At 41.4% G+C, this 12,043-nt stretch overlaps 1 protein-coding gene across 2 annotated transcripts in view; it reads right to left on the reverse strand.

Moving 5' to 3' along the window:
- SPON1 (spondin 1) overlaps window positions 1-12,043 on the reverse strand; it is a 1,174,735-nt gene that overhangs the window by 857,652 nt on the left and 305,040 nt on the right. For both annotated transcript variants that reach the window (XM_085648231.1, XM_085648230.1), the window contains exon 3: window positions 5,341-5,474. In XM_085648231.1, coding sequence (XP_085504357.1) covers window positions 5,341-5,474 — 134 coding nt within the window. The remainder of the gene's footprint in view (window positions 1-5,340; window positions 5,475-12,043) is intronic.

Raw genomic sequence — 12,043 nt, forward strand, 5'->3', positions numbered from 1 at the left:
CACCTCCTTCCCTAAGGGATGCACATAGAGACTCCAACTGGCTACCTTCATCTCTGAACCCACAGATAGCAAATGCAGCGTGCCACAAGGATCATCCCTCAGGCCCAGCCTATTCAACATTTACATGGCCCCTCTTGCAGACATTTCCAGATCCCACAGATTCAACATAATATCCTATGCTGCTAAAACTCAATTGATCCTCTCTCTCATCGTGGCGGACTTTAGAAAGAGACTCAAGACCTGGCTATTTGACAGAGACACAGCACCTAGATACCCCCAGGGTTGACAGTGCTGCGGAAAACAAATGCTGTTTGATTAAGTGATTGATTGACCAGAACCACCAAGACAAGACACCCTACTCCTATTGTTCATAAACGCACAAATCACAGTTTTTCAAGCCACTGCTTGTGCACATATCACTATACAACATAAATTGAATGTACCCTTCATCATAGAAACATATCTCACCCCATGTATCTTAGACATGCCGAACCCCTGAGGCCACAGAAAGCAGCACACCTGTTGCACACAAAAGACTGGTGGAGGACTCACAGTCATTCACACAAGTCCACCTGATCCTGCACACTTAGCCAAACAGTAGCATTCAAATCATTTGCACTTTTTTAACTTTAATGCATAACACTCTTCCCACTTTTCTCATTTCCTGACTATGGCTGCTCCATATATTCAACTACCAAAATAAAGAAAATACCACTTTACACACTTCTAAAAACTCTGGACATCATACAGCACATCACCTTACCTACACACTTCAAAAGCAACAATATTGGCCTGATCATAAATACCTCTCCTTCAATCCAATGTGTTAACCTGAAACCTCTGGGCTTGATATGTCACCATTCCATTCTCCATCTATAATGCCACACAAATGCACCAATTTTATCTGAAAACAGTAAAATAACCTTACTGCTCCTTTAATGGCTTCCCCCCATGAACTCTCTCAGGATTAACTCATCAGATTCTCCCAATCCCTCCACTGTACATCAAATGTTAACACACTCTTTTACTTATACATAAGTGTTACAAAAAACATTTGAGTCTTAATGCGCTACTCAAACATGAACTCCAAATCCAAACTGTCAGCATCATGATACTCATACAAATTCACAGACAACAAAAACTTAATTCAAAGACCATTAAAATGTAGAAGGCAAAAACCTTGAGATCTCACCCGCTCAAATCCCTCTGCTCTATAAGCAGATCCCTCATTACAAAATTCAAATCCCCCTTCTGTAAGACCTCCCGTAATGAGGTACGCAACAGAAGTAAAGCGTTCTTCAAGACAGTTAAGCACTGTGTCGACCCCCTCCCATACTCACCTATCCAAAATAAATCAACAAACATCATCAATGACTTTTTCATTGAGAAGATAAATACTATTGGAAGTAACATTCACAACAATCTATCATACTCCCTTCAGACCCTTACCACCTCACCACCAGTGGACTGCCTTCGACCTCCTCTTACAGGATGAACTCATGGTCATCCCAAAGTTTCTGAAGGCCACCACCTATGAATAAGAAATTCTACCTACCATCACCCATGAAATTGCTTCTTAGAGATGCTATAATACCTCTCAGCAAGATTGTCAAAACTCCCTCAGTCATGAAACGTTCCTTGACACTATAAAAATAGAAAACATTCTACACCTGCTAAAATAATCAGCTAAGCCTTCTAGCTTGCTGACAAGTGGTATAGATGGCTCTTGATCCTACTACATCGCATTGCAGCTTTTGACACAGTTGACCTCCAAACACTAACCCACAAACTGCAAATATGCATGGCGTCTCTGACATGGTCCGTCAATGGTTTATTTCCATCCTCACCAACCATTACCAATTCATCCACATGGGGAATTTAACATGCCAGGAACTGATCTGCTCCTGTGAAGTAGCCCTGGTTTATAACCCATCTCCCTTCAACCTCAACTGTGACATTAGACACTACTTGACAGTGACATCAAAATCCATCAATATACCAATAATATACAACTATACCTGAAAATGTCCACTGGTCACAACATCAATCATTTAAAAATCTGTCTTGACTCTATTCAGAATTAGCTGGCCATCCCCAGCCTAAAACTCAAGCAGGCCCAGACAGAATACCTACTGTTCACCAAGAGTAACAAAAAAACACACAAATTCAAAACTGCTATTCCAAAATTACCTTAGAGAGGTTCATCCCTCAGCTGACACAAAATGCAAAATCACTTGATGTCACCATTGACACCCTCTATTTCAAAGAGAAACATATTGCCAAGAAAGTCAAAATTCAATGGTACTAACTCTCTCTTCTGAAGAAAGTGAAACCTTGCATCACAGAAATTACTTTCAGGAAAGTATACTAAAAATAAGAACTGGACTGAGACGATACCCTGCACTGCAGTCTCCCTTATACTATTACAGCTCCTCTGAAGGGCATCATACATGGAGCAGTGCCTCTCATTGAAGGCCTAAAGAAGTTGAAGAGTATCAATCCAACTGGTGCCCCTCTGCGCCCGCAATGAGAATACATGAAGACAAGGCCTTCTTCGTGTATGCTACGGGATCCAAACAATGTCCTCAATAACATTAGTACTGTCCCAACCCTTACTCAATTCAGAAAGGAGTTGAAGCCCCAGTCATTCAGAGAACACTAAATCCCCTAAATACACACAATTGATGGACAGAATGCAGAAAAAATCAAAACATTCACCCCCAGTCAAGAGATCTGGGTTAAATCCATCATTCCTTTGCTCACAATACCACCCCAGTTTAGACCTGGCCATATGCAAATCAGTCTTGACCCTGTGCTTCGTGGGAACAGTCCAGCCCGAACTGCCATGCCAGGTCCTCCCTGGACCGGAAACAAGCATCCTAGGACTGGTTTCGGGGTTTCACCTCTCTTCAGCCCGGATAGCTTGATTCCAGTGGCACAGTAAGCCTCGGACCCACGTCTGGGCATGCCTGGCGCACTTAGGATGAGAAAGCACAAGACACACAATTGATGGACGGAATGCAGAACAAATCAAAACATTCACCCCCAGTCAAGAGATCTGGGTTAAATCCATCATTCTTTTGCTCACCATGCCACCCCAGTTTAGACCTGGCCATATGCAAATCAGTCTTGACCCTGTGCCTCATGGGAACAGTCCAGCCTGAACTGCCAAGCCAGGTCCTCCCTGGACCGGAAACAAGCATCTTAGGACCAGTTTCGGGGTTTCACCCCTCTTCAGCCAGGATAGCTTGAGTCCAGTGGCACAGTGAGCCCAGGACCCACGTCTGGGCATGCCTGGCGCACTTAGGGCGAGAAAGCAAAAGACACACAATTGATAGACGGAATGCAGAACAAATCAATACATTCACCCCCAGTCAAGAGATCTGGGCTAAATCCATCATTCTTTTGTTCACCATGCCACCCCAGTTTAGACCTGGCCATATGCAAATCAGTCTTGACCCTGTGCCTCATGGGAACAGTCCAACCCGAACTGCCAAGCCAGGTCCTCCCTGGACCGAAAACAAGCATCCTAGGACCGGTTTCGGGATTTCACCCCTCTTCAGCCAGGATACCTTGAGTCCTGTGCTCTCCATGCTACTGGAGTCAAGCTGTCCTGGCTGATGAGGGCTGAAAGCCCGAAACTGGTCCTAGGATGCTTGTTTCCAGTCCAGGGAGGACCTGGCCTGGCAGTTCGGGCTGGACTGTTCCCATTGGGTGCAGGGTCAAGACTGATTTGCATATGGCTTGGTCCAAACTGGAATGTACTGGGGTGAATGTATGACATTGCATTCTGTCCATCAATTGTTGTTTTAACACTAAATCCCCACCCAATGTAATTCATCAGCCATGAAAGTCCTGATTCATTATAATCAAACCGGAATCATAACTCAGTAATTCTCCTCTTGTTCAGCACACATTGCTCTCTAGTTATGTTCGGACTCTACAAATAAACACACAGCATCACAGATACATAGATACATACATCTATAGATTGAACACTATTTTTCTAGGATTATTAATGGTGCATCCTCTCACCATATGGCAATTAATGCATCATCACCTTTCATGTCTAGCTGTATCTGGTCATAAGAGCTGAGCTATTCTTACTTCGAGAGAACAATCATTGCAAGCCCATGCCGCACTACATTTTGCATAGGTATGGAAATAAATTAATATTGCAGACTTCATCATTTATTGAATTATGTGATAAAATTGTGTTAGAAGATAAGTTGCTGAGGTAATGCTCCATGCCGGATATCGTGGCATTTGGAAACGTTTCTGTTACCTATTGGTTTCTTTGCAGGGTAAGTGATAGGGCAAGATTTGGCCCTACGATTGCCCAATATATGAAGTAAATATCAGCTAGAAGTCTGTTTCTATGTTATTCTGAACTTATGAATCGATCTTTGCTATTCCTCTTTTGTGTAAGTATCCCTATTCAAAAATAAAAATTTAAAACGCACCTTGAAATAACTTTGTCAGACCAATAAAAAGTTTACTGCAATTGCAGCAACAAATGCAAGCATGACTTCCTGGATAATCTTGTGTTCTTGATGGGACAACATGTTACAAAATATAAGAAATTTACAACGTTGTTTCATGGTGACAAAAATGATATATTGGGTACAGGAAATTTAGAAATCAAAAGGGTTTTAATCGCAGCGCAAATGTTATTACCTTTAAAAAGCTGCTACAGTTTTGTCTGACCTACCAAAGGCGTGGAATGCTTACATGTTCGCCGCCACTTGTGCATCTGGTGCCTTTTGATTCGGAGTTTACAGTTGATTGTTCCACGAGCGCGGAAATACCAAGCAATCATCCACTAAGGCGGGTTTCTAAAAACGCAACTACTAATTGCAACACTGTCTATTAAAACACCAAGCGTTTACCAAGTTCCCGTTTTTCAAATGTACAAGAAAGGCTGGTCCCTGTTTTTCAAATCTCAGATATTTTTACCTTATCCATATGTCATTTACGAACATGAAAACACATGGATGATGTCTGAAACATAGCCATTCCATTTGCTATTTTATTGTGGGGCACAACTCTTCATATGCATGGTTAAAGTGTTGCCAAAGGGAAAGAAATATAGTAAGGTACAAACAAGTTTGTTAAATAAAAAGCATGCCACTTCAAATCTACGCCACATGTGTTATCTTTTATTTGCATTGCTATATTGTTAGACTAATATGCAATAATTGCTAAACATCCCATATACTTTATTCTGAATTGCAAGGTTTAATATGCCATTTATGTCTGCTCATAATATCTAAATTCAAATAGCTGTAAAAAATAGAAGCTGATAAGTTATGCACAGAAGTGACATTCAAACAAACTTACTTCAGAATAACACAACCGCTCCCCGTGGCGGGAGCCGTCCAGAACACTTGAATCCGTGTTCGCCGCCTCGGTGTACTCTCAGTGACGGCAACAGGGCAGTTACTCAAGAATTGTGTTTCCTCTTCATCTATAATCTGAAAGCAAAACAGATTTTCAGTGTTCTATACATTTTCAATAATAAATTGATATGCATTGTGAGACACTAAATTGTACTACGATTTGTCCTTGACCATGTTCTAATCAAGTGTTTTTGCTGGTATTATTCGGTTCGAACCACACAATATAAAACAGTGGCTGGAAAAGCTGCCATGTTAAGAGATGTATTTAGTTTTGAACACTGCTGTAAATCAACCGAGAAAGGTTAACTTGACCTTAATAATTTTTATTGTCACAAAATTGTTCACTGGCAGAAAGATGACAACAGAGGTATCGCTCATTTCCACTATTTATGTGTGCACCAGAGGGAAACATACATTCTGAAGCAGCTGAACAAACTGTCTGATAAAGCTGCCACACTCAAAGATTGATACCCTGAGGCGCAAGTTCATCAATGCAGCATGTTCACAGTGTGAGGGAATCTTCATCTTCCATCTTGATGTCCTCGGTAGAAAGTGTCTTGGCTTGACACAGCCATATATTCATCGGATCGTGGAAAAACAAACATGGCGGCTTATAATTGATTCAAGGAGTCCCTTGCATCTGTACAGAGCTATGTGGCTTTGTTTAAATCGTTCTACTGGCGATTTAACAAGATGTAAGAGTTTGATATACCTACAATAAAAACAGCTCAATAACCCAGTTTCATGCGTGATCAGGCAATCTAGTCTAGGATTTTTCTTTGTATTTTGATAAGGTATCTATGAATTTCTGGTGCAATAAACGGGACTACATGCAGCAGAATGCAAAGACAAATCCTGGACTGGGTCAGCGACTCACACATTAAAGTGGGTAATTTGAGAGCTGTGAAACATTTGCCAATGGACGTTCATAAAATATATGCTGTTTATATACTGTGAACAGAGATATTAAACATTTTAGAGATCACTAACCCTCAAATTCACAAAACCAGTGGGTTTGTGACCGCTAAAAAGTTGTAGTTTTTTTTACTACGTATTAAACCCATTTATGGAGTCAATAAAGCTTTTCCACTCCTATAATAGACTTTGAAATGGATACCAAATGGTGATTTGGAAGGTATATATTTAAGATATCCCTTCCAAATTGCATTTCTGCACAATAGGTATCAGTGATTTGTTACTGCATTCTAGTTGTGAACCATTGACAAGTGACTGATTTCCAACTTGGGGGGTAATAACTGATTTTCAAAGTAGAAGGGCGTTAAAGAGGTGCCCCTTTGCAAATTGTGGTGGGAGAGTTAGCCAGTAAATATGGAAGTATTTTTTTTTTTTTAAAGCAACCTTGATTCCGTTAAAGGGAATCGGGCTGCTTTAAAAAAAAGGTTTTGTTTTTTAAATGAAAACACAGGAGTAATGGTTCGCTGCCTCTTGCAGGGCACCAGGTCTTTGAAGCTAATTGGATTGAGCCACAATTTGTGACCTCCCGGATAAATAATCTTTAGGCAGGTAATGTTGCTGCCAGTGCACATCCTTATTTTATTAGTACTTAGGTTGGTTCACAAAATTAGATACTGGTTGGAATATATTTTGTCGGACATTTCAACCACATTTTGAATCCAGTTACATGGTAGATGTGGCCACTCTATTCTCATGAAAACTAGAAGGGGCAGTAATTGAATGTGTCTACTCTGTGCACATGAATCTGTGAGGCTTAGTCATTATTCTCTAATCTGTAAAGGCAGATGTAAGGATAGCAGTATGGCAGTGTCATAAATTGGCATTGCACTCTGATTCATACCAAGCAGTGGTTAAGTATAGACCAGGCATGAAGGGCAGCTAAACGTAGCACTGGAAAAAGCCAGTGAATGCAGCGAGTTGGTCTCAACCATCTCTAGATGAGTTATGGGGCGAGTGATCAAGCGCCATACATTTTTTAAAAATAAATTGCTTACAAAATTGAGCCAAATGATTCATTTTAAAAGCACTTTTTTAAAATCAAACAACGCTACAGCCCAGGTTCTTCAGAGCAGGTAATTTCAGAGACCACTGAGATCTCTAAAAGAGGGAAAGCTCAGGGACTCTAGCAATCTGCACTCAAGTTACTCACTCCGAAACAGAAAATGTGCCTTACCATAGTAATGTTAACTCTCTGAGTGAGGCACATTGGATGAGAAATAAAAGTCAGGAGTTATAGTACATCACACATTTATCACAACCACGGTAAATGATAGACACCCAGCCCAGATTGTGCTTTCTCAACATTTTTCATATCTCATACATACTTAAATTACATAACAGATTAATTGAATGCACAAAGCACAATACCAAACATAATACACCACTTTAACCAAGCAAGGGCACAACAAACCAGAAGCAAACAAGACGTTACACACTAGACATTAATGACACCAGATAACATAACAAGACATCTATACAGTGATGATGTAATGTTCACAGTTATGTTCACATACACATAATAGAAATTGTATGAGCAATTGCCTATTGGATGTCAGGGCCCTGTTCCTATGAAGAGGAGCTCATGTGAAATATCTAGAGGCTTATCTAGTTGGAAACCATATGTATTCACTCCCTACCATCTGAAGAAAAGTACAGTAGGGATAATTTGCATGGGATTGAATTGTCCTCAGCAGGCTGCACTCTTCCAATATATTGTAATAACCTCTTTAGATTAAAGTTAATGTTCATGATGAGTTATGGGTGCATTGGTATTATTTTAGAAGGACTTTTGTGTGTGTCACTTATACAAAGGTTCACAAAAAGTGACCAGCAATAACTGTAAAATATTTGTGAACATTACACTTAATAACAACATCTTTTTGGTGTAAGCGGAGTACTTATAAAGCATGCGTACGCCAACGTTTCATAGACCTGTGCCTGTATTGGGGCACACTTGGAATGACACATCTAATGTGAGGTAATTAAAAAGGATTTCATCAATTTCCTGAAAGTACAGAATCTGAGGGGAGGCATGAGTAGAGCGTTTCATAGCTATGCTGCAGCAACCACAAATGTCACTGAACATGCAAGTGTGTTCGTAGTAAGAATTGATGTGATGAGCATACTTTGGCTTAGAATATACCAGGACTATATTTCACTAAGAAATCTGGAGGGTAATGATAAATTTCCCTATGAACTATGATCACTGCATTGAATATTACTCAACTGTGAGCACCTGGCTACGGCAATGACCCATTTAGATATGTCCTTGCTGAGCTCTGCAAGCCAGGCGGCCTTCCACAACCCAATGCCATTGTGAATATGGGCTTGCAAAAAGAGGACAAGGGTCTGAAAATATAATCCCGGCTGTATCTAAAAGCCTAGAAGCTAAGAAAAGTCAGCCTGCCCCATCCTCCTTATACCCAGAGACAGTGCCAACAAATGGCCATCGTACAGAGGAAAATATCACTGAGCTCACATGAAGACCAGCGTGGGCAGATAGCACTGGATTTTGATGGTGGTGAGGCAGATGAGTGGTGTACATTGAGAGGCATCTGTGCCCGCGAAGGGGGACTGGACAGGTGCCATTCCTGCTCTCAATTTCGCTGTGCAGGAATTGGCGGTAAGCTGGAAGTCTAGCAGGCCAGTTCAGTCTGTTCTATAGGGGAAGCAGAGCAGCCTCCTGGTGGATGGCGCAACAAGATGGGGTGGCTGGGCCCTATCAGATGTAATTGGAGGGGAATCTTTCTTTAAGAGTCACATGAGGAAATCTGATTGCGGGGTGGACCGTGCCCCCAGTAAGTGGTAGTGTGGAGGGCTTTCTGTAGAGAACGGAATGAGAACTCAGGCACTTATAGAGGGAGAAGGTACAGCAAATTCAGGATTAAAAGAATAGGGGTACACTGCCAGGCACAGAAATCAAATCACACACTATGTCAAGACTTCTATTTGAACACCTCAAAGATGGGATCAACCAAAAAGATTATGCATATTAGTCCTGCCCATGAAACATCCACACCATTTACAACCCAATGACTGTATCAGATAAAACTGGTTTCACAAATACATATCACCACTACTGCATAAGAAAAGTTTGCACCGAGCCCAATGGCAACAATCCATGCAAAGAATCCAAATACACAATCGAATAATACCTCCTCATCACAGAGAGACTCCATTCAGAAGCAATAAATACCCCTGATCAGGTAGGAGCCACCACCCAGGAAAATCTTTCAACAAGGGGTGACCATGAGAGAGAAATGGGGGGTACCAGCGACGACAGGGATTTTCACTCAATGATGGAAACATTTAAGAAGGAAATGGGTTATTGCAACAGGATTTTGTCAAATATCTATTTAAATAAGACCACACCATCCAGAAAATTAAAACAAGAGAAAATCAGCATGAAGTGACCGTGGTGGAGGAAGTACATCCAAGAGACAAGATGGATATAAGAGTTGAAGAGTTAGATAAACAATATCAGTGACTGACCGACGAAGTAGAAGATGGGGGAAACCAGCCCCACCTGATCAACAGAAGAATTAGAGGCATACAGGATACAGTAACTGACCAAGACCTACAACAATACGTATGGGACCTGTTTCGATCCATCATCAAGAGCTCAGAGGATCAGCTGATGGAACTTGATCATGCTCACAGAGTATTAGGTCAAGCAAAAGGAATACATTTTGATGGCTGCTAGATCAACAGGCCCAATGGTGGTCTGAGAAACCACTCTAATGTTCTTTCAGGATGTCTCAGTTCTTACGCTTGTAAGGAGGAAGACTCTGAAAGTGGTGACAGACCTCTTGAGGATCCTGAAGATCCCGAACAGATAGGGTTTTCTAGTCAGACTGTTATTTAGGTACAAAGATAAATACAATTTGGCCTCCTCCAATCAGTAGTTGAGTTCCCTTTTTCAAATGGAAAGAGAGCAAGAAGACATAGACCCAAACTCAGATCTGTGACTGGGGGTGAATGTTTTATTAATTCAGCATTCCATCCAACATCTGTTTTTTTTGCATTTGTCGCCCTGAGTGGAAAGAGTATGCCCAGACGTGGGTCCCGTGCTCGCAATGCCACCAGATTCAAGCCAGCCTGGCTGCTGAGGTGTGTTTCGCCAAAACCAGTCCCAGGATGCTGGTTTCTGGTCCAGGGAAGACCTGGCCTGGCAGTTCGGCTGGACAGTTCCCATAGGGAAAAGGGTCAAAACTGATTTGCATATGGCTGTGTCTAACCTGGAATGGCGTGGCATGCAAATAAAAATATGGATTTAACCCAGATCTGTGACTGGGGGTGAATGTTTGAGTAATTCAGCATTCCATCCATCATCTGCTCTTTTTGCACTTGTTGCCCTAAGTGGAAAGGGTATGCCCAGACGTGGGTCCTGTGCTCACTACGCCACCAGATTCAAGCTAGCCTGGCTGATGAGGGGTGTCAGCCCAAAACCAGTCCCAGGATGCTTGTTTCTGGTCCAGGGAAGACCTGGCCTGGCAGTTCGGGCTGGACAATTCCCGTGGGGAACAGGGTCAAGACTGATTTGCATATGACTGGGTCTAAACTAGAATGGCGTGGTGCTAAAAAAAACTATGGATTTAACCCAGATCTGTAACTGGGGTGAATGTTTGATTATTTCAGCATTCCGTCCATCAACTGTTCCTTTTAGAATCACTGTACCAAACAATAATGACAAACCTGGATATTACAGGCATTGCAACTAGAACAGGACATGTGAAAATGGCTCTTTCATTTGCCGGCATTCTCAGCTTCTTAACTAGACCTTCCACCTCCCTCCCTACCCTAGTACAGGAACTGTATTGCTTTTGATTAATATCTGGGTTTACAGTCAACCATCAAAAATCTGAAGCTTTGTGAGTAAACGTTTGTTAATAGAGATATAAAGATACCTGGACCTCCAGAACTTGTGAGATTGATGGAAGTAGCACAGCCCATGGAAGACCACTCTGAATGAACGAGAGTTTCCCAACGCTAAATGGGAAGATATGATGAGAAAATGTGCATTTGTAATGTTTTTTCTAACCACTGATATATAGACACCTTGTTTATTGTACATTTGCTTAAAGTACCATGATTTATTTATTTATGCTGTCTTATTCTTCAGTCTTTTCTGTCCAACCTGAAACTTTAAATAAAGCTTTTGTGCCAGTTAAAACTGGTGGAATATCATTTCTGGGGTGGCTAAGTAAATTGAGTTCCCATATTCGGATCTTGTTTGTAGAAGTGTAGTCAAAGTGGGAATGTGGGATTTGTCAATGAAAAGAAGTAAAGTTCTTAAGGTCTTCAACAGCCAGATATAGGTCTAAGAGACATTAGCTGCCTGGGTTTTCATGGATAGATCAACATTGAAGAGAATACCAAGGTAGTGAACTGACATCACTAGGATTGGTAAGGGATCCATGAAAGAAAGCCAGTCAAAGGATTTTGTCACTAAATTAATGCATAGGTTGGAAGGAGTTTAGTTTTGGTTGGATTTCAATTCAAAATGTTGTTGGCCATTCACCAGCAAGCATTTGAAAGTCAGTCCACCAGAGGGCTCCTAGTCGAACCTGTCAGTTCGTGTTTATTGGTCAATTCAATAATCAGCTAAGTGTCATTTGCATACATTTAGAATTGTTTCCTCGCCTGATGGAGTATTTTACCTAGTGGGC

This window comes from Triturus cristatus, chromosome 3_2 (assembly GCF_964204655.1).
Source record: "Triturus cristatus chromosome 3_2, aTriCri1.1, whole genome shotgun sequence".
Taxonomy (NCBI): Eukaryota; Metazoa; Chordata; class Amphibia; order Caudata; family Salamandridae; genus Triturus; species Triturus cristatus.